The sequence below is a fragment of the Salmo salar genome, chromosome ssa10, assembly GCF_905237065.1.
Source record: "Salmo salar chromosome ssa10, Ssal_v3.1, whole genome shotgun sequence".
NCBI classification, from domain to species: domain Eukaryota; kingdom Metazoa; phylum Chordata; class Actinopteri; order Salmoniformes; family Salmonidae; genus Salmo; species Salmo salar.
The window spans coordinates 16196715-16219966 of NC_059451.1; the positions used below are offsets into that span (position 1 = coordinate 16196715).

A 23252-nucleotide genomic window follows, 5' to 3' on the forward strand; every position below is an offset into this window, starting at 1 on the left:
ATATATACATTGCGTTTTCCTTGGTAGATTATAATTTCATCGAAAACGAATCACAGTTTAATCTGTCAATTTTTGTTTACACTGAGTATATATTTTTTATGATCCCTTTATAAAAAAGTGTATGGACGTTGCATCTACAGAGGGCGTTCGCGCTAATCGACTATTGTCAAACTTGACTTGCCTTGTTTGTTTTCAAGGCTTAATGGTTGATGCTAAGGAATCGTTAAACTGGTTGAGAGCATTGCAAATGGTAGAATTTAAAAAAATCGGGAATCATACTCAATCTCCATCTAAAAAGTCAAACTGAGATGATCGACATTTTCGAGGCGAACTCTCGACTAAAAAGTAACATACGGGTTATCATCGTAGAACTTGAACGTTAGATAGCCACTATAGCGTGAGCAGGGTAGTGCTAGCTAACTTGATAAACGTTTTCTTATTTTATTGGACGTTTCTGGTGAATTGCAATGAGACAAATGCATACAAGCTAAGTTAGCATACTATACTAAGAATATACATCACCATAATCGTCAATGTTTTCGCCTCGGAATGTTGCTTACCACCAGTGCTAACTAGCATGTTAGCAATGGTATGTTGCAGGTAGTTAATTAGCCGGGGTTTGAATGTTGACTGACGCTTAGTTATAAGGCCTAAAACGGCTAGTAGAGATTTGTAAAGAATATTTTAACATTCCTGTATGCGCCATTGTTAGGTTGCTACAGTAGTTGAGTTGTATTGGAACTCATTAGCGAACGTTAGCTACGCTAGTGGGGGCGCTTTGGGAGTTAAGCCAGAATGCCAGATACACAACGACCATGTCGGAAAATTTTATATAACGCACAGCCCTTCTAGACATCAAATTGGTCACCTCTAGTAATTGTGACTTTTCTATGTAAACTGACAGTTGCATTATTGCATTAAGTTAATGCAGTTTTGCACCATCCTACAATTGGAGTTGTTGGTGCCAGTGCGATTAAGTTGCGTACATAGATCCACATTTGAACTAGATTGAGATAGCAAGTCACTATCAGTCGTCTTGCCAGACATACAATGTCAGAAAACCAGGGCAACGTGAACAATAACGTCCCGCTAAATAACAATGGGGGGGCGAACAGAATACGAAACCCTAATATCAACCAGAACCCACTCATCAATGTTCGAGACAGACTTTTCCATGCCCTATTCTTCAAGATGGCAGTTACCTATGCCAGATTGTTTCCACCATCTTTCAGAAGAATCTTCGAGTTCTTTGTCCTATTGAAGGTAAGACTTTCCTCTCAGTATTTTACCTTCATGTAGGCTACAATGTCAAGAATCAGCTAACAAGAACGAACGGTAGGTTAATTAGCTTCAAATTGGTTTTGTACATGTGTGATTTCTGCTTCTCACAGGGTAACTTCTTCCAATGATAACAGAAAATGTAGGCGCTTTTAGCAACGCGGTTCTGTTACATGCACTCGCATTGCTTTCAATTGTATTGGGTTGCACAAAAAAGTCAGTGGGAAGCCAGAAGTTAAATCCAATTCCATTTCAATTTACTGTGCCTATGGGCAGGGAATTTGAGACAAAATATCTCATAGATCTTCTTAAACAGTTTCCAAACGTGGGTCTGTTGTAGACCCAATTCATCTCTGCTTACCTCATGTCAAAGTCCCCCACAAGTTATTCCTTTTTGTCCACATAATGGTGCACTTGCAGGACTTGCATTTTGACATTAGGTAAGCAGGTCTACAACAGACCCACGTTTGGAAAGTATGTTTAATAATGCAATCCTTTAGATATTTTGTCTCAAATTCATAATGACCAACCGTCCTGAAATTGTATTTTGTTTCGGACTTCCCATGGACTGTTTTTGTGGAACCCCCCAGGCTGGTTAGTTTCTCACCCAACTATAGTGTAGTTTGTTGAACCTCAACTTGACCTGCCAAAAGTGGGACGTGAATGGGTCTATGCAGCGTGCCCTCGCCGTTCTTTGCATCCTGTGATCATGCCACAGTCCAAATTCCGAATTTGTTTGGAGTGGTTCTGCTACTGCTGCTGCCTCTGTTTTGATGTGTGGAGTAGTGTGGGCCTTAGATCTTACAGTTGAGTAAAACATAAGTAATCAACCTCCACAATTGCCGCTTGATTGCATCAGATTCTGACCAAATAAACAAATCATGTACGTATTTATCTCTGCCACATCACACTGGCGCATAGGAATGGTTTGATTCAGCACAACAATAACCAAGAAAAACCTTAGCATTAGGTGGAAAGGTTGTACATGTCAAATGTATTAGTTCTAGCCACATCCTTGTCATCAACAGAGTCAATGATTGACACATCTATTCTACACAATGTATTATTATAGCCAGTAATTAGCTCGAGTTTCATCATTGCAGTAAGGCCGGCCTTTCCAAACTGTGATTAGGCTTAAACCCGGGAAAGCCTTTGCTTGTGCAACTCAGGGCATAAAGGAACACATTGACCAAAATGCACACTCATCCTCATCAGCTCCTCATGAAGGTTGCAGGCAGCATAACACCAAAGACAGGCATTTTCAGAGGGTTATAATTGCAGTGACCCTCAACTCAGTCTAGTCACTAGTGAGTCATCTCATTAGAGCTCTCCTGTCCTAGCTTTTTTCCCATATCTGTGTGAATAAAAACTATTAGAGGTAGTTAATTATGTTTTTATGCGGTCAAGGGTGTGTGTGTGTGTGTGTGTGTGTACAAAGCATTAAGAACACCTGCTCTTTACATGACATGCTGACCAGGTGAAAGATATGATCCCTTATCGATGTCAGCATTTTAAATCCACTTCAATCACTTTAGATGGTGAGGAGACAGGATAAAGAATGATTTTTTAAGCCTTGAGACAATTGAGACATGGATTGTGTGTGTGCGCCCTTCAGCGGGTGAATGGGCAAGACAAAAGATTGAAGTGCCTTTGAATGGGGTATGGTAGGAGCCAGGCGCACCGGTTTGTGTGTCAAGAACTACTTCGCTGCTGGGTGGGGATGGGGGTGGTGGTGCAACTCATATTAGGAAGGTATTGTTAGTGTTGTATCAAATCAAAAGTCTAATCAAATTGTATTTGTCACATGCACCGAATACAACCTTAGAGTGAAATGCTTACTTACAAGCCCTTAATGTTGAGGACAGACGTTCCTCTAGCGGAACCCCTCGCCAACAGCCAATGGAATAGCAGGGCGCGAAATACAAAAATCTCATAATTCAAATTTCTGAAACAATCAGCTATTTTACACCATTTTAAAGATAAACTTCTAGTTAATCCAACCACATTGTCCGATTTCAAAAAGGCTTTACGGCGAAAGCATAACATTAGATTATGTTAGGACATCACCTTGACTAGAAAAACCACACAGCCATTTTCCAAGCAAGAAGAGGCATCACAAAAACCAGAAATACAGCTAAAATTAATCACTAACCTTTGACGATCTTCATCAGATGACACTCCCAGGACTCAATGTTACACAATACATGTGTGTTTTGTTCGATAAAGTTCATATTTATATCAACAAAAACCCCATTTTACATTGGCGCGTGATGTTCAGAAAATGTATTGCCTCCAAAACTTCCGGTGAATGAGCACATCAATTTACACAAATACTCATGATAAACATTGATAAAATTTACAACAGTCATTGAAAGATTTATAGATACACTTCTCCTTAATGCAACCGCTGTGTCAGATTTCAAAACAGCTTTACGGGGAAAGCACATTGTTCAATATTCTGAGTACAGAGCTCAGCCATCAAAGCAAGCTATACAGTTACCCGCCAAGTTCTGGAGTCAACAAAACTCAGAAATAGTATTATACATTTTCACTTACCTTTGGTGATCTTTGTCGGAATGCACTCCAAGGACTCCCACTTCCACAAGAAATGTTTGTTTTGTTCGATAAACTCCATATTTATGTCCAAATACCTCCTTTTGTTCGCGCGTTCAGATCACTATCCAAAGGCAAAATGCGCGAGCGCAAAACCCAAGACAAAAAGTCAAAAAGTTCCATTACCGTTCGTAGAAACATGTCAAATGATGTTCACAATCAATCCTTAGGGTCTTTTTATCATAAATATTCGATAATATTCCAACCGGACAATAGCGTATTCATTACAAAGGAAAAAGAAGGACCGGCGCGCCTGTGTGACTGCGCAGTAAACACCTCATTGGCATCAGGCAGTCCACTTGTTGAGTGAGCTCTTATTCTCTCCCCAGTAACAGTAGAAGCATGAAACAAGGTTCTAAAGACTGTTGACATCTAGTGGAAGCCTTAGGAAGTGCAAAATGACCCCACAGACACTGTAGTTTGGATAGGCAATCACTTGAAAAACTACAAACCTCAGATTTCCCACTTCCTGGTTGGGTTTTTCTCAGTTTTTTTCCTGCTATTTGAGTTCTGTTATACTCACAGACATCATTCAAACAGTTTTAGAAACTTCAGTGTTTTCTATCCAAATCTACTAATAATATGCAAATATTTGACTCTTGGCCCGAGTAGCAGGCAGTTTACTCTGGGCACGCTTTTCATCCGAACGTGAAAATACTGCCACCATACCATCATTTAAGATGTGTATATAAAAAAATACATAAATATTTAAGGATCAACAATAAAATAACAGTAGCGAGGCTATATACAGGGGGTTCCGGTACAGAGTCAATGTGAGGGGGCACCGGTTAGTCTAAATAATTGAGGTAATATGTACATGTAGGTAGAGGTAAAGTGACTAGGCATGGATAATAAACAGTAGCAGCAGTGTAAAAATGGGGGGTGGGGACAATCAAATAGTCCAGGTAGCCATTTGATTAATTGTTCAAGAGTCTTATGGCTTGGAGGTAGAAGCTGTTAAGAAGCCTTTTGGACTTAGACTTGGCGCTCCGTGTGTGTGTACATTGTGTACCAGGCCTCCACACAAGCTAACTGACAGTGGGAATCCGCCTGCCTGAGTCCGTCACCAGGCAGGAGAGAAGAGCGACGCTCTGATGCAGAGAGAAGGGGGGAGAGAGAGAGGGAAGGACAGAGGAGAAGAGAGATGGACAGCCATTTTCAGAGGCACCTGCCTGCCATAACTCGTTGGGATGCGATGGATGGGAAACAAAATGGCACGTCCCCTATCTGTCTCTGTTGTCACTGACACTTTAGCTTTGGACACAAGCATCTTTTTGATGTTCTGAGTGTTGGCTTCCTGATGAAGAGGATCATTCTAAATAAACCAGGCTCTCTAGCATAGCACCTCACGTTCCTCCTCAGCTGACTGCTCTCTGTAGGAATCTATCCTACTGCACCTTTTGTAGTGGGAACCTTCACTAAGCAGCCTCTGTGACGGTCATTTAGGCCAGGGTTTCCCAAACTTGGTCCTGGGGGCCCCCCCTGGGTACACAGCTGATTCAAATAATCAAAACTTGATGATGAGTTGGCCATTTGAATCAGCTGTGTAGTGCTTGTGCAACAACCAAAATGTGCACCCAGGGGAAGCCCCAGGACCGAATTAGGCTATTTCTCCACCATTTGATGTATAGGATTCAGGGTTGGGGGGGAACATTTTGAAAAGCAATTGACCCTGATCCTGACAGGATCTCTTTCTGCTACTCCTCAAACCTTGTATGTATGTGAACTATCTTTTGTTTCTGTTTCTGTCAATGTGGTTGTCATTAACAGTATCAGTGTTGCAGGAGGGGAAACATACAAAAATGTATCCCTTAAACTAGGGCATTGCCAGTGACCTCACAATACGATATCATCATAATTCTTAGGTGCCGATACGATACGTATTGCGATTCCCATGATCCTATATGTATTGCGATTCGATATTCCAAACATGTTGCTCACTATATGTCTGCTGCAGAGATGACAAGAGCAAGAGAAAATGAGTTGAAAACATGTTTGCTCACTTTAAAAAAAGATGGAGAACAAGCTATAAAATGAAAAATACCAGACTTTTGGCGCAGGTAAAGCCGACTAAGACTACCTATCAAAGTATCTATATAATATTGCGATATGTAACTGTATTGATCCCCCCCCCCCACAATAAACATCTGTAAATCCCAATATCGCCCTAGACAATCTGCAAGAGTTTAACGCCCTCCACCCTCTCTCGCTCTACCTGTCTCTACCTCTACCAGGCCCTGTTTGTGCTCTTCATCCTGGCCTACATCCACATCGCCTTCTCCCGCTCGCCCATCAACTGCCTGGAGCACGTGCGGGAGAAGTGGCCGCGTGACGGCATCCTGCGCGTGGAGATCCAGCGCAACTCGTCGCGTGCGCCCATCTTCCTGCAGTTCTACGACACGGACGGCTTCCAGGGCCTGGTCAAGGAACCAGAGGGGGAGGGAGAGGGAGGAGGAGGGCTGGGCCTGGCCGCGCTGCACCACGAGGAGGAGGATGACGAGGAGGAGATGACCCTGGAGATGTTTGACAACAGCTCTGTGCAGGTGAGGGTGAGAGAGAGGGAGGGAAGCAGGGATGGGGGCTTGAGAGGAAGGCTAAATGCAGAGACGCCAATGATCCTGCTACCGCGTGCCCCTGTCCAGAATAATGACCATACAATGACCTTCCATTGTTCACACAGTGCCTTCAGAAAGTATTATTCCACATTTTGTGTTACAGCCTGAATTCAAAATTGATTACATTTGTTTTTCTCACCCATCTACACACACTATCCCAAATGTATTGACTCAGGTGTGAATACTTAAGTAAATGAGATATTTCTATATTTTATTTTCAATACATGTTAGAATCACCTTTGGTAGTGATTACAGCTATGAGTCTTTCTTGGTAAGTCTCTAAGTGCTTTGCACACCTGGATTGTACAGTATTTGCACATTTATTTTAAAAATTCTTCAAGCTCTGTCAAGTTGGTTGTTGATCATTGCTAGACAGCCATTTTCAAGTCTGGCCATAGATTTTCAAACTGATTTAAGTCAACTAAAACTAGGCCACTCAATGTCATCTTGGTAAGCAACTCTAGTGTGTTTGGCCATGTGTTTTAGGTTATTGTCCTGCTGAAAGGTGAATTTGTCTCCCAGTGTCTGTTGGAAAGCAGACTGAACCCGGTTTTCCTCTAGGAGTTTTCCTGTGCTTAGCTCTATTCCATTGCTTTTTATCCTAAAAAAACAACCTCGTCCTTGCTGATGACAAACATACCCATAACATGATGCAGCCACCGTCATGCTTGAAAATATGAAGCGGTACTGAGTGATATGATGGATTTGCCCTAAATGTAAGGCATGATGTGTTCAGGACATAGTTAAAAAAAAAAAAATCCACATTTTTTGCAGTTTTACTTTAGTGCCTTCTTGCAAACAGGATGTATGTTTTGGAATATTTGTATTCTGTACAGGCTTCCTCCTTTTCACTCCGTCATTTAGGTTCATATTGTGGAGTAACTACAATGTTGTTGATCCATCCTCAGTTTTATCCTATCACATCCATTTAACTTTAACGAAATCCCTGAGCGGTTTCCTTCCTCTCCGGCAACTGAGTTAGAAAGGACGCCTGTATCTTTGTAGTGACTGGGTGTATTGATACACCATCCAAAGTGTAATTAATAACTTCACCATGCTCAAAGGGATATTCAATGTCTGCGTTTGAATTTTTACCCTTCTACCAATAGGTGCCCTTCTTTACGAGGCATTCGGAAACCTCCCTGGTCTTTGTGGTTGAATCTGTGTTTGAAATTCACTGCTCGACTGAGGGACCTTACAATTATCTGTATGTGTGGGGTACAGAGATGAGGTAGTCATTAAAAAAATCATGGTGAAGACTTATTGCACATAGAATGAGTCCATACAACTTATTTAGGCTTGCCATAACTGAGGTTGACTTTATTGACTCAAGACATTTCAGCTTTTCAATTTTTATTAATTTGTAAAAATGTTTAAACATATTTCTACTTTGACATTATGGGGTATTGTGTGTAGGACAGTGACACATATCAATTTTAAATTCAGGCTGTAAAACAACAACAATTAGCAAAAAGTCGGGGGGGTCTGAATACTCAAGTCTTTTTCTCCTCTCTCGCTGTCAGTTTGAGCTAGACATCGAGCCGCGGCTGAAGCCCTCGCTGAGCGGCATCGGCCTTGGGGGAGGGGGCCTCAACGACAGCCAGGACCTCTCCTTCAGCCAGTCGCCCACTAAAGGTATGCAGCCGCTGAGGGAGACAGTCTCCGAGATTGAGATGCTAACACGAGCAGGTAAACTCAAACCCCCCTCACCCAACCCTACCCACCTGTCTACACCCCTAGTGAGTGAGAATCCTCAATCCTCTCCTCTCACCGTTCCTTTCTTCCTCCTCCCCTCTTCCTGCAAGCTAGCTCCCTTCCGGGCATCTTCTTGTCTTTGGTCACCCCCTTTCTGCCATGATTCCATTCCAAAAATGTGTTCCCTTGTCTTCTGCCACCTCAACGACTTCCTGTAGCTGTTGTTGTGATGGATCAGACTGTTTGAATCTGGCAGTGTGGCCATGATGCCATCGTATGTCCTGCAGTGGGCCCTGGCTGTGCCAAGACGAAGACTGTGTTGAGCTGACCTTTTGCAGCTCGATCCAGCAGTAGCAGTCGAGAGCCAGGCTCCAGACTTTAGTTTAGGCCCTGTTTGTGTCGTGTCTGTGTGCCCTTGCATTGGCTTTAACAATTCTAAATGGCCTTTGCATAACATTTTCTATGTGCTATGTATGCATGTTTTGTGTTTTATTGCTGTAAGTCTGACTCCTTTCCGTAATTTGCTTTTAATTAAGTCTTGGCAATGTGTTTCTGTCAATGTTTTGCCATTTTAGGTGGGCTCTAACTAGTTTAAATATGAGTTCTAATGCAATGCAAGTGTGTTGTGATGTGGGGTTGGTGGGTTGCTGTGTGTGTGTTCTTTGTTGGTGTGGTAATCTGCACTGCTTACCTGTAAGTGTGTTTCTGTCTGTGTGTGTGTCGTCAGTGTGGCCTCAGGAGGAGTACATAGTTGAGTACTCTCTGGAGTACGGCTTCCTCCGCTTGTCCCAGACCACCCGGCAACGCCTCAACATCCCCGTCATGGTCGTCACGCTGGGTAAGTGGTTATAAAGCCTACTTAACACTGTCATAAGCATGATCGCAGATGTCATGAATGGTCTTAGCTAGATGAGCGGTGTTATTAAACCTGTCTAAACTCATAAACATGACATACATATCAGGTGTCATACATATTCATATCTGGGTAAGCTCTGTCATAAAGCCTACTAGAAACACTCAGAAGCATGCCATAGGATGTGTCATAAACAGTGATGGGAACTAATGTTGCTAAAGTGATAGGAACTATGACCACTGACTTGCAAGTTAGCTTGCCAAAGAGCAGCAGTAGTTGGTTAGATCAGTAGTTACCGATGAGCGGCGGTAGTTGGTTAGATCAGTAGTTACCGATGAGCGGCGGCAGCTGGTTAGATCAGTAGTTACCGATGAGCGGCGGTAGTTGGTTAGATCAGTAGTTACCGATGAGCATGCTGATGTACTCAACCTCTGGTGGCTAAGATGGACAGGAGCTAGCTAGCTGCTGACTTTTATTTGGAAATATTTTAGTATTTGGGCCATAGATCATATTGGCCAACGCAATGGTGCTTTATTAAGCAGTCATCTTAACGAAACTCAAAGCTGAAAGCGCTCTCAGACCACCCTTTGTTGCGCGCCCACGGCTAACTTTCACATTAGAATTTTAGCAGACACTCTTATCCAGAGCTTTAAAGGCAAGCGCAATCAAAGTATCGCCAGCAAAACACTTCACTCAACATCGTACTCAGGCACACTAAAAAGCCTGGTAGAATTAGCACAGATGCAGTGTTCTTAGGACAGGAGGTGCTGTCTGTGTGAGGCTTCGTATCCTAATCCTGCGCGTGTGTGTGTGTGTGTGTGTGCGCGTGCAGACCCCATGAAGGACCAGTGCTTTGGGGACGGCTTCAGCCGCTTCCTCCTGGATGAGTTCCTGGGCTACGATGACATTCTGATGTCCAGCGTCAAGGCCCTGGCCGAGAACGAGGAGAATAAAGGTACACTGTGGTTAAGGGTGGAGGTCTGTTTCTCCTGCATGTGTCTTTCCTTGGTGGTATGCAAAACTGTGTGTGAGCGCGTGTCTGATCGGTGCTCTGTGTGTGTGAACAGGCTTCCTCAGGAACGTGGTGTCAGGGGAACACTACCGATTTGTCAGCATGTGGATGGCCCGCACCTCCTACCTGGCTGCCTTTGTCATCATGGTAATATTCGTAAGTATCAGTCTCCACACACCATTTGTCAAAAGTGTTCGAAATCCCAAGTGTTCAAAATCTTACGTGTTAAAACATCCCAAGTGTTCAATTTAGCCCATGAGAAGCCTTTATTTGGGTTCCTTATCTAAAGTTTCACCAAACAATACATTTTTATGATAAATTAGCTGGTGCTAACTACACGCTCTCTGGGTTTCTCATGTAAAGAAGAAACGTAAGATAAGCTTTATGTGCTATGCCTCTTTAAAAAATTAAAAGGGGGGAGGTGAAAAGTAAGAACGAGGCATTCCATTGAAAGTTTCATTTTTGTTTTCCTCTGTATCTGCAGACCCTGTCAGTGTCTATGCTGCTGCGCTACTCCCACCATCAGATCTTCGTCTTCATCGGTGAGAACACACACACACACACAGACCCCTCTAGCAGCGTGCCGCACATCTCTTTGACCCTACGGCGAACTCTCTCACCTTTGACCCTTTCCGTCTCACCAGTGGATCTGCTGCAGATGTTGGAAATGAACATGACCATCGCCTTCCCAGCAGCCCCTCTGCTCACCGTCATCCTGGCTCTCGTGGGTAAGAGTGTCTCGTCGTTTGAGCCACCATGCAACAAGCTGGGTCTTGTTTTTTGAAATTATTTTATTTACGAATGAACAGTGGTTAAGAAGAAACGTTCCCTATTTCCCAGGTATGGAGGCCATCATGTCGGAGTTCTTCAACGACACCACCACCGCCTTCTACATCATCCTCATCGTGTGGCTAGCCGACCAGTACGACGCCATCTGCTGCCACACCAACACCAGCAAACGGCATTGGCTGAGGTGAGTCCAACACGCCAACACCAGCAAATGCCATTGGCTGAGGGAAGCCGTGCATACCCTCCAATATCTCATAAAATGGGGATGGGTTGACGAGAAGGGAACTATTTGGCGCATTTCTTTGACTTCAGCAAACAACTGATCACTTTGTCTCTCCAGTTCCAGGCAGTCCTTCCATTCCACAGTCAAGCCAGTCCAGTGTGATGCTGGTATTTTCAGCTACTCTCTAAGGAGGTTGTCTCTGTCTCTCCCGCAGGTTCTTCTATCTGTATCACTTTGCGTTCTACGCCTACCACTACCGCTTCAACGGCCAGTACAGCAGCCTGGCTCTGGTCACCTCCTGGCTCTTCATACAGGTGAGACACGGCAGGGAAGGAAAGGAAGGGTTGGATGAAAAAAAATTTAATTGAGGGACATTTTTTAAATAAACTGGAGAAAAGACACTCCCAAACTAGTGTACTAGCCCACACACGCCTCCAGCGTTTTGAATAGGAAACACTGGAGGCTTTGCATTTGTTTCAAGGGGTCTACACACTGAGCTGGAAAGTGCTTTATCATGTTATTGTGCTGTTATACCGGCTTATTATTCATTAGATGTTACTGTAATCTAAGAACATAGAACCGTATTTGTTTGAGTAAATAGCAATGAAAGTCATATTGGGTTAGAGTGGGTTTTTAAACCCAATTTTAAACCAATTTCCTGAATAAATCAATTTCTCTGTAGTAGCGACTGTGCATGATGCTAATGTTTCAGCCCTCATGCTAGTGGCTGTCCCAAAGAGATTAGCACCCTAGGCTACATTTTAGCCAATGTAACGATTCGCCTGTGATTTGAGATCAGACCCCTGAAGTCATGCCAGCCACAGCTCTTGTTGGAGTTTGTAACCCTTCCAGCCTCTCCAGGCCCAGTTTCTAACCCCATTACTTAAAAACAGACTTATTTTAACCCCTACATACCTCTCTTCTTCATCCCTCCATCCCTAGCACTCCATGATCTACTTCTTCCACCATTACGAGCTTCCGGCCATCCTGCAGCAGATCCGCATCCAGGAGATGCTGCTGCAGAACCAGCAGGCGGGCCAGGGGGGCAACCAGACGGCCCTGCAGGACAACCTTAACAACAACACCACCGCAGCAGCTGGAGGAGCAGCTCCAGCCCGGGGGGGGGCAGCCAACGGCCAGGTCCGACTGCCAGATGAGCCACAGGCGGCCCAGGCCCAAGGTACAGCGACCCAGTCTAACAGCCTGGCCAGCAGCGCTACGTTAGAAGGGGCCCGGGAAGAGTTGACGATGACGACGGAGCTAGACTGGATGGCGGAGACGGCAGCCATCATAACGGAAGCCCTGTCCTCCTCCTTGGCTCCCCAGCTGGAGAGCACAGAAGGGGGGTTGCTGGGGGAGGCCGGAGAGGTGGGGGGGGTCATGGTTTCTGAGGCGGGCCTCAGCGTGGTGGCGGAGATTCGAATGGAGGGAAGTGGTGGGGGTGGAGGAGGAGAGGGCACAGATGGCCCCAATCCCAGCTTGGTTGCAGTGGAAATCAAAACCATAGGGGCCTGCAGCAGCAGTGCAGCGGGCTCAGGCCCGCCTCTTCCTCCCTCTCCTTCAATGGGAGGACTTCAGGAAGCAGAGACTAGCCTCTCTAGTGTCAGTCCTTTCCTTCTTCCTCCTTCTCCTCCTCCACACACAGACTGCAGTAGGGCAGGGGCTGGGGAGCCAGAAAGCCCTGGGCAAAGCCCCACAGACTGGGAGCCCAAGACAGAGGAACCCTCCAGCCCCACTCCGTCCTGAGCCCCCCTACTCCAACTCACTTACGTATGCTCCCACATGCAGAGGCAACATGTCTTCTCCCCCCTCAATTCCTCTTCCAACACCGCAAAATTGCCGCCGTGGCTATATTACTGTAATCTCATTCTTATGACACCAAGGAGAAGAGAGGGATGGAAAGCTAAGAAGAGCCCCCCCCCCCATCCACTCTCCTCTAGGATCACTGCTACGGAAATGTTTTGTTTTGCTTTTAGTTTCCCCATCCTTAGTGGGACAGTGACTTTTTCCATCCGTCGCAGAGTTTTCGCTCAAATTATGTGTGAGATGCACCAACTTTGCTGCAAAGGTGTGGAATCGTTCGTGAAAGGCTACCATGACATTTTTTGTTTGTTTATGATCGAAATTGATTTGTAAAATAGTGAGGCGGCAATCCTATTGCGTTGATGTACAATTCCTTAAAGGATGTTTCTGTTGGTTAGGTGTCTCGACGGGCTTTGGAAATGGCAGTGTACTCTATGCGTTTTCTTTTTGAGAGCACAGTGGACTACCATGCCAGTCATCACAAGGCTGCAACACATACTCTTATCCTAGTCATTCATTCCATCTGGTCCTCGAAACCCAGAAAAAGAAAATACGAATACAACCCTGCTTTTCTGAGTTGCTCTAGTGTCTGAGTTGGTCATTTTTCTTTCAGAACTGTAGGCTAGTAATGTTGCTGTGGTTTGTGTAGATACTTAGTCACGCACCACTTTTTCACAGGCGCTCAACTCCTCCAGTTTGGAGGTTGTAGTCGTAACTGGCAACCAGCTCCACAAGTTAGCGCTAGCCCTGAGTGGAGCATCATGGGAAATTGAGTTTTCATCCACTCTTCGGGGGTGTTAAGTAGACCTGCTTGCTCTTGTTCAGATCCCCCCCCCCTCTGCTTCTTTTACGACGATTGGCAGTTGCTCCCTGTACATCTTGAGCTGAAGAAGAGTGGCCATCGTTGCGGTTTCTCTCATCTTAACCCCTTTTGAGTGAAACTGCGTCATTGGTCCGCCCCTGGGAGCTTTTCTGTGTACTGCTAGCCAACCAATTCTCTCATCACCATGTTTTGTGTTTGTCTTTCACATTAGAATCGCTTCACTAGTCATGTGCAAATTAAACAGAATCAACCTGAAGGCTCAACCATTGCCTTAAACACCCGTTTCATGGTCTTCAAACAAGATGATTTAAGTCAATATTTGTCCCCATGGCCCCTTAGACCGTATTCCAAAAGAGGAGCGTGTGACTGTAAAAAAGAAATGCGCTTCATCACAAGGAAGTTTTCTGGATCACGGCATCAGCTGACTGAGGCCCACTCCAAGCTCAAACACACAAATCGTTGCCCCAGACTGGCACAAGACAATACCAGGCGATGTTGAACAGCTTTAGGGTAAAGCCATTGTACCCAGCCAACCCATCTCCATTACATTTGTCATTGAGATCTACCATTCAGCTGCCCAACTGGATAGTTGTGACGATAAGGCATATATTGGACCCTGGGGGGCATTTAATTTTGTAGAAAAATATATTTAGAATTAATATTTCATCTTTCATCAATGTTCTTGTTTCAAAACTTTCAGGAGATTATGATAAAACTGCAGAATGTTAAAAAAAAACCTTCCACGACTGTTGTGGCCACTGCTCTATTCCATAGCTCACGGGAGACTAAATAACTGGCTTGTAAAATGCTACTGTGATGCTCGGTGTATTTGCTAGGGTCTAAAGACAATTTTATTTTTCTCCTGTAATCAGATGGACCTAACATGCATCATGCTTCCCCATTTCTGGAACTAGCTGACCACGGTACTAACATGGAACAGGGTATAACACAAGTTGAGAGGTTTTGACATTGTAACTTTATAGACGTAGACACTGTCAGGGAATGAACAGTAGTCATTGACAGGTGTGGTCGACGGCTTGGTCCTCAGCTGTTTGAACTGAGAACGATCTCCTGACCAGAGAGCTTTTATTTTTGAATGATACTTTATATGATTCCGAATGAGAGATTAGTGCAAGTTGAGATTGCCCTTGTTGGCCCCATATCAGAGGAAAATGGGTTATATTTCAACAGCATGGCGATAATCAAGGGACATTTCGCAGAATATCATTGTTCGAGTTCTATTGAGACACGAGGGGTTAGAATAATTTCTGCTCAGTGAGTTGGGTGGAGATGTAGTCAAGGCTATGCAACGGGCAGGACAGAGGACGTGGTTATGGGATGAGAAGGTTGTCCAAATTGTGCAATATGACAAGTCCTTTTAAAGAGAAGTCTGAGTTCATTCTAGGGGAAGCTTTTACCGCTAAGAGAGAAGAAAATTTTTTCCATCAATGAGGTTTTCTGATCAGTTTCTTTATCTGTGCCTATATTCCGTTCTGTGAGAGAAAGCGGGATGATTGTAGCCTTGCAACAGTTGCTATCCATTTGTAGTTAATTTTAGACAATGATAAACGAATCCTTCGATCTGTGATGGACTAGATTCCTCTCATTCAAATGTATTTAACTGTTCAGTAAACCAAGTGCAGTAGAAGCATTCTTTGCACAAAATGCCGTTGGTGTGGTTATTTCTGTTTGTGTGTCCTAGTATTGATCATGGAAATCCTAGACACAAAGTATGTTGTCCACCACAATATAATATATATTTTACCTTTTTATTTATCCAGGAAGTCCCACTGAGGTCAGGAGACCTCCCTTGTAAAATCAAATACAATTTTATTGGTCACATAAAATAGGAACTTCCTGGGTATTGTATGTTGACATATTTCAAATCCTGTCACATGGATGTCATGTCACATCCATATTTGGATCATGTTCATGGGGAACCCCCTGATTGACAAAAGGATCCTATATCAGAAAGGAGAAATGACACCCTGTTTACTTGTTTAAAAGTGAATACATGTTTAGAGTTAATGTGTAATAGAGCTCGCCAGCTTGTAGTCCTAAAAACCAGAAATGAGTTACCTCCTGGTTCATTCAGCCATTCATCTGGGGAAAGAATAGGGTTTTGGGATAAATGCCGAAAATAAGGTTAACACAGGCTTAGAACATCTTTGGGCTGATGTTTTGTTCTGAGTCAGTTAACGTGACGTTTTGTGTGCTAATTTTTCATTTTCTTTTATTGCATAAATTCTTGAATTCTCAGTGACGTTAGCTGGTAAAGATTCTCATAGAACAAACCGTAAAAGATCTAAGCCTGCGTGTATCGCGGACATTATTTTTGGCGTTTGTCCAAAAACCTTACAAAAAACTCAATTTTCCCGTAGGCTTTTTGCCAACCAACCATGGTGGACTTAGTAGCCTACAAAAAGACGTCATTACTATTGCTCTCTATACACTGCCAGACATCAAACATGCCTAATACCTGTTATTCTATCACTGAAATCACTGAAATTTCCCCCTCAGTACCGAAAGGTAAAAATACAGACCACACAAAGTACACAATACAAGGATTCACATTTCAACCTTCGTCACAACCAACACTTTCATCGGACTTTTATTCTTGAAAAACATGTCAATCAAGGCCAGTGAACAATATCGATTCGGATCTCAAAGGAAATAAAACATACGACGCACCACTCCTGATTCCTCCGTGGGAGTCGGGGTCCTGTGGCAGAGGAGAAGAGAGGAGTGAGCGCTACAAAGTTTAATGGCTCAGTTCACAGAACAGATGCATGGGTGGGCGTGCTGGTACCTCCAGCCCCACCGCATTGGCACGATATACTGTATTCAAGTAGGCCTGAGGTTGCACGCATGTTACCAGCCATATGAGGCAGTTGGGCAGCGTAGAGCACAAGGAATTCCCAATGCCCTAGAAGCTCTCATTTTTCACCCAGTAGCAAAAGGTTGAAAGGTTGGTGTCCAGGGAAAGAGCTGCCATGCTACGGCATCAGGATCACAGGAAAAGGATACATCCAAACAAAGGGAATCCAGCTGCTTTCAACAAACCCCTCCCCTTTTAACCCCTTACTACACCATTGATTGGTCCGTGTCCAAACACCAGAGGGGCATCACCTCTTCTCGTTGGTGTGTTTGGCGGGGGCTGTGCGGACTGTGGGCAGGGCCTTGAGGACAGGGTCTGTCATGGTGGTGGCACAGCGGGTGGAAGGGAGGGACGAGGTGGTTTTGGTGGAGGTGGGGAGGGATGCTGCGGCTAAAACCACGGGGGGCGTTCCTGACACTATGGGTGCAGAGCAGGCGGCCTTCTCCTTGGCCAGGGAAGTCTGCAGCTCAGCCCTCCTGGCCAGAGCCGTCCTTAGCTGATCCCGGATCAGGTCGATCTTCTCCTGTAGCTCTTGTAGCTCCCCTGGCCTTGGAGGAACGCCCAAGGAGGAAGATGAAGGGATGGATGAAGAAGAGGAGGAGGGGAGGGAGAGCACCAGGTTGGCAAAGGAAGTCCCGAAGCCTCCGTTTGCGCAGACACGTGTTGCCTGGTTAGCCCCGGGGATACCTTCCCCCCCTCTCCCCCCTTCGGACTTGGTCACGGCCCGGGCTAGCAGGCGGCGGCTGTTGAGGGTCTCCAGGTTAAAGTGGACACGCTTGTTGTCCTTAGCGGCTGCAGCAGAGGAGTCCCTGCTGTTCTCGTTGTTCCACTTGGCCGATGCCTTGGAGAGAAGGGGGTCAGGGGGAGGCTGGGGGTGCTGGTTCTTCTGGATGCAGCAGCTACTGGGAGATAAAAGGCTTGTGTCAGTAAAGAAAGAAAGACACTGGTCTGGTGTCAAATCAAGCCCTAGTAGTGTGTTAGCTCGCTTTGAATCTGTAACTCAGCAATATGACTGCCTCCTCTCATTACCGCTGATGGGTAAAAGGGCCAATAGGATTCTACCTGTCCATGTCCTGTCAGATCACTCATCATGGAAGAAAGGTAAAGTTAGTACTTTTTTTTTAAGGTCTCCATAATGGCAGCCATTTTGTCACCTTTTCTCTGTGTTGGTGTCCTGCTTCTTCTTCACGTCCTCATAGGTCTGGTTCAGGGCTCGGTGGATTTTCTGCAGAATAAATGGGGCTATAGTTACACTGACAGCCAAGGGATACAGGGGGTTGAAAAGCTCCACACTGTTTTATTCAAAACGTGCAGAATTGACACCATCTTAGAAATTGTAATTACTTTTCCCCTCTCATTAATAATCCTCAATTGGGGAAGGAGCTTAGAAGACCTCCGGGTACTTAAGCCAGGCAGATTTGAAATGTCAGTCCTTTTAATGTTCAACTTGGACTGGGCTTCCAAAATGGTGGTTATCTAAGTCAACAGCAGATGGCGGTGTTGCCTTAATGTTTTCAAATGACAGCCAAGGTGATTTATAGTCCCAATGACAGTCTAGCCAAGAGCATGAGAAACCTACACCATAAACAACATTTTACAAGCAATAACGGTTTGTTAATATTGAATTCACAGTGGATATGTGAAGTGTAAGTGCTTTTAGATATAGAGTTTGTAAAACATGCCAGGGAGAGCCACACATTTTGTTCAAGTAAAAAAGAGCACTTTAAAAAGGCCAATGAAAGAAACTATGAAAAAGTCTGAAGACTGAGGCAGGAACAGGAAGGTTCTCAAGGCACTGGCTTACTGTGAAAGGATATTGTATTGATACAGACTTGCTGCCATTCAAACGCACACACACAAACTCTCCTTTGGTTCACACACACACACTCCCTCCCTCCATCTCACCTGGCTGGTGTGGAGCCAGTACTTGTACTTTTGTCGTCGTCGGATGCGGGGCAGCACCATGTGGTAGAAGGCGTGCTCCCCAGCCAGGGTGAGCAGCGACGTGGCCACGCCCACACACAGCAGCACAAACAGCCCTGAGAAGTGACGAATGCCCATCTGGAGAGTCTGTAGGGGGAGGGGACAGTTGGGTTACTTGGACAGGGTTAACACACGTAACACAGGGGGTTAACAATATAGTCAATTGATTGTCAACCTCCGGTCCATGGACCGGATCTGGTCCTTGGAATGATGCTGATCGGTACAATGAGAACCTTGTCATTAGATCTCAATCGAATGGATACTTAGCATAGTTTCAGGTCTCAAATCTTTAGTGATCCTGTATGGATCAGTCGGGTAGAGCATGGCGCTTGCAACACCAGGGTTGTGTTTGATTCCCAGGGCCAGCCATACATAAAATGTATCCAAGTATGACTAAGTCGCTTTGGATAAAAGCGAAATGGCATATATATTATTCTGCACTGACACCCCCTGTTTTTGCCTCTAAGGGGCAGTTTATTCATCTTGATTCAGACAGAGATTGTCCATAGATATCCAGTTAGAGTTTTGACACGAGGAGGCTTCTGTCGGCCCCTAGAGATGCCTGGAGGGGTCCTGCGTAGGAGAACTAATCAGAATGTAAAAAGCCTGGTGGCTAGGGCTATTACGATGACCGTATTACCGCTACACCGGCGGTCATGAGTTAAATTACCTACCCACTGGGCACACACTGTAACGTTGAATCAATGTTGTTTCGACATCAATTCAATAAAATGACATTGAACCAACGTGGAATAGACGTTGAATTGACGTCTGGGCCCAGTGGGTAGGCCACTCACTCCAGAACTGCGCTCTGTAAATGAATGGTGCTGATGGTCGACGGTAGCCGACAAAACTTGCTAACGGCCATCAAGTCGCTAATGGCCTGGTACTCAGCGCTCTATTGTCCCTCTAATTACTCTGACGTCAATGCGAATGCAATGGAAAATCAAATCAAACAGCTTTTTGATGTGTGGAATGAACTAAGTGTTCCTATAAACCCAGTCATTGTGTAACATTTCTATAGGCTATGGAATCGCGTGTGAAATCAGAGTTTGATGGCGTCTATTAAAAAGAAGAGGATCCCAGCTTTCACTAATTGAAATGGATGATGCTGTGTTCCCATTAGAAACCCGAGCAGTGAGCCCACTGAGTGACACATGCCTGATCTCTGTCCCATGAAGGTTTTCAACCTCCATGCCATGGGCTGCCTTCGGGAATATTCTATTTCCTGGTATTCTATTTGGTTCTAGTTTATTCTACTGTGTTCTCATTGTATCTCTATAAGCCTACACTTCTACTCTACTCTATTTTACCCTGTATGATTAGTTTCTACCCTGTGGGCTGCTGCAGAGGCCCTTTTTGAATTGCAGCAGTGCTTAGAGGGAATTTAGCCTAAAAGCGAATTTATGCTTGATCTGTAAATGTGGTCGGAGGCGCCGTGTGACGCAATTGCGGAGCCGTACCACATTGCCGAGCGCCTTCCAAATGTTGTAACAATGTGGAGGACCTGTATCAACACAAACTCACTTCCTTGACAACTTCCATCTCAACAGCTCTACTCAACAGCTCTGCGCTGCCCCGAAAAAGTGTAAGATGTATGAATGCCCTGACTTTCGCATAGGCCGTTTCACCGTAAAGGCTGCACGGCCAATGCAGACGCCGGATTGACCATGCAGTGCCTTTTAGTCAGGACAGTGTGTGCTTGAGACGGTGTGTGCTTGAGACGCACAGTGTGAGCAGTGAGCACCCTGTCTGAGTATCCACCTTATGGTGGACCTGCCTGCCAGCCCATACAGCAATACATTACAGTAGTTGTATAGTACAGTGCACCTCCATAGTTGTATAGTACATCTGCATAGTTATACAATACATCTAGCGTGTTAAGGTTTAACAACATTTGTTGTTGGGGATGTGCTGTGTATATATACAGTATACACTGAGTGTACAAAACATTAGGAACACCTTCCTAATATTGAGTAGCACCCACTTTTGCCCTCATAACAGCTTCAATTCGTCGGGACATGGACTCCACAAGGTGTCGAAAGCGTTCCACAGGGATGTTGGCCCCTGTTGACTCCAGTGCTTCCCACAGTTGTGTCAAGTTGGCTGGATGTCCTTTGGGTGGTGGACCATTCTTGATACACATGGGAAACTGTTGAGAGTGAAAAACCCAGCAGCGATGCAGTTCTTGACACAAACCGGTGAGCCTGGCATCTTCTACCATACCCCGTTCAAAGGCACTTCATTTTTTGTCTTGCCCATTCATCCTCTGAATGCCGCACATACGCAAATTTAACCTGTCTCCTACCCTTCATTTACACTGATTGAAGTGGATTTAACAAGTGACATCAATAAAGGATAATAGCTTTCACCTGGATTCACCTGGTGAGTCTGTCATGGAAAGAGCAGGTGTTCTTAATGTTTTGTATATTCAGTGTCTATGCAGCCGCATTGTCTAACACTGTTTGACACTTTTCCGAAAGGAGAGAGAACTTTTCAGAGGAAATCTTCTAAACCGAATGCAGACCTCCTGCCTCTCTCTCTGATATTATCTGTAGAGGTTTGGATGTAGGTGGGAGGGAGGGGGGGGGTAGACGATGGCAGGCTTGTTTCCGAAGTGCTGACACAGTGAACCCCAGGGGTTCAGTCAAGGCCCACCCCATCTCTCCCTCCACCCCTCCCTCCCGACATCCTTCACTCCGTCCCTCCTCCCATTTCATTCTGGGACTCGGCCAAGAAAGGGAGCTGCCAGTCTCAGCCTCGTGCCACTCTGCTCCCTCTCTCATTTTCTCTCTCTACCACTCTGCTCCCTTTCTTTCTCTCTCCCTTCCAGTCTACCACTGTGCCCCCCCCCTTGCTCTCTCCCCCTCTTCTTCTTACCCACTTCATTCACTCGCTCTCCCCCATCCATCGGTCACCCCCCCCTCTCCCATCCTTCTCTCTCCCTCCCCATCTCCACTCTACATTCTCCCCCTTCCTTCTCTCTCCCTCGCACTGATCCAGTCGTGTTTGGTATGCAGGGGGGATAAGTTTTAATGGGATGAGTTAAGGCCAGAGTATGGATGGTGTTAGCCTGTCGAATGTGTTTAAGAGTGGGCCCATCCTCCGTCATATTGTTTCTGGGCAGCCGTAGCTCATCTCCCCCTGTTCCCCTCCCCACTCCGCTGTCCCTCAGCCTTTCCCCTCAGAATCCGTGTGAGGGGAAGGATTTGGAATGGAAATGAGGAATAATCTGTTCAATGCGGACCACAGCAATTCTCGACCTCCTAATTATAGTAAAATAGTGAAACACATTAAACTGTAAAATATATAAATGAAACTGTGAAAGATGAAACTGTGAAAGATTTAGATGAAACTGTGAAAGATGTAAATTAGACTGTGAAAGATATAGATGAAACTATGAAAGAATAAACTGTGAAAGATATACATGAAACTGGGAAAGAACTGTGAAGGATATAGAGGAAACTGAAAGATATACCCTAGATGTGTGGTTTATAGGGCGTTTTTTTTAAACTTGTGCTGCATTCACTCCTCGGATTTTCTCACATTGATCCAAGGCAGCTTGAAAATTACAGTCTGCCAATGTATATTTTGACATTTCCAATTCTAAATTTGAGCATCTTTAAGGGGCCGACATGGCCAGGTACACGATGACAAAAAAAAAGACTTCAACGTTTATGACATCACAGTTCAAAGGAACGTCGCCCGGGGCAAATCAATAAACCAAAAATCTTTCCTCAGCGGTGCTAACAGAATAAACGTTATTGTCAGTCGTGTCGTGTGCAGCTCAGTCGAGACGAACGGTAGACGTTGTCATGTGGGAAACATCCGTGTTCTACCATCCATCCCTCAGTCACTCCCCAAAGTTAAATCGGATGATAATTTGATAATTAGGTAATGATAAGACTAGGAATGGCTTTGATGTTTCTGCACAGATGGCTAGGATCACTGCTTGTCTCGCTCTAGCACCGTTTTCCCCATCCTGAACACGCACACCTACAGGCACACACACACACACACACACACACACACACACACACACACACACACACACACACACACACACACACACACACACACACACACACACACACACACACACACAGCCTCTCTCCACACACACTCTCTTCAATGGGTCTGTGCAGACCACAAATCACTGCGAGCTGATATGGTGTTGGCATTAGAAAAGCAATCCCAGAGTCCTCAGCTGCTGTCTGTCTGGGGAGCGAGAACCAACAGGTAAACAGCCCACATCGTCATGCTGATGGGACCAGATGGTTGCCCCAGTAACAGGGCAGCAACAATAATAACACTAGCGTAAAACGATTCAAACAACCAGTTATGTAGTTAGTAACAGACAATGATGTATATAAACACTTGTCTATACTAACAGAGCCATTGGGCCAGGGCAGTTATACCAGCTCAGTAAGTTAGTAGCCTTGCTGAGCAATCCGGAACGGCTAAGTAGCCTTGTGCAAGCCATAACGGCTCATAGGAGCAAGAGCCTATCTCCTGTTTCTGTAGCGTGAGGCAGCTTGATGTACAGGTATACCCCCTGAACAGGACTCTAGTCTATCGCAGGGCTTACCCCCATATATCTACTTAATGCTAAGTGCCAAGCAGAGACGCATTGGGTCCCATTTTTACAGTCTTTGGGATCACTCGGCTGGGGATCAAACTCCCAACC

General features: G+C 45.1%; 2 protein-coding genes across 5 annotated transcripts in view; one reads left to right on the forward strand and one right to left on the reverse strand.

The window, feature by feature from the left end:
- Positions 1–159: 159 nt before the first annotated feature.
- Positions 160–15372, forward strand: tmem259 (transmembrane protein 259). Of its 3 annotated transcripts, none has more exons than XM_014216059.2 (11): positions 164–1263; positions 6126–6434; positions 8030–8141; positions 8929–9039; positions 9887–10009; positions 10122–10222; positions 10551–10608; positions 10711–10794; positions 10907–11039; positions 11293–11392; positions 12021–15372. In XM_014216059.2, exons 1-11 carry the CDS (start codon positions 1051–1053, stop codon positions 12822–12824), a joined length of 2148 nt encoding a protein of 715 aa, XP_014071534.1. In that variant the 5' UTR covers positions 164–1050; the 3' UTR covers positions 12825–15372. The 3 variants fall into 3 exon arrangements, with proteins under 3 accessions (XP_014071535.1, XP_014071534.1, XP_014071533.1); XM_014216058.2 differs by having other exon boundaries at positions 165–1263; positions 8030–8195; XM_014216060.2 differs by lacking the exons at positions 11293–11392; positions 12021–15372 and having other exon boundaries at positions 160–1263; positions 10907–11043.
- A 927-nt stretch (positions 15373–16299) lies between these two features.
- Positions 16300–23252, reverse strand: part of LOC106613616 (glutamate receptor ionotropic, NMDA 3B) — a 102990-nt gene continuing 96037 nt past the window's right edge. Inside the window, exons 7-9 of one of the 2 annotated variants that reach the window (XM_014216062.2) lie at positions 18488–18652; positions 17737–17807; positions 16300–17481 (exon numbers count right to left, since the gene is read on the reverse strand). In XM_014216062.2, coding sequence (XP_014071537.2) covers positions 16830–17481; positions 17737–17807; positions 18488–18652 — 888 coding nt within the window. In that variant the 3' untranslated portion in view covers positions 16300–16829. Of the gene's footprint in view, positions 17485–17736; positions 17808–18487; positions 18653–23252 lie in introns of both variants that reach the window. The other variant, XM_014216061.2, reaches the window with a different exon arrangement.

Excerpts from the sequence above, each read along its gene's own strand:
- tmem259 (XM_014216058.2), top strand. The coding sequence starts at position 1,051 with ATGTCAGAAAACCAGGGCAACGTGAACAATAACGTCCCGCTAAATAAC. Across the intron at positions 10,609-10,710 it reads TCAGATCTTCGTCTTCATCG|TGGATCTGCTGCAGATGTTG; the intron begins GTGAGAACACAC and ends CCGTCTCACCAG. Across the intron at positions 10,795-10,906 it reads CGTCATCCTGGCTCTCGTGG|GTATGGAGGCCATCATGTCG; the intron begins GTAAGAGTGTCT and ends CCTATTTCCCAG.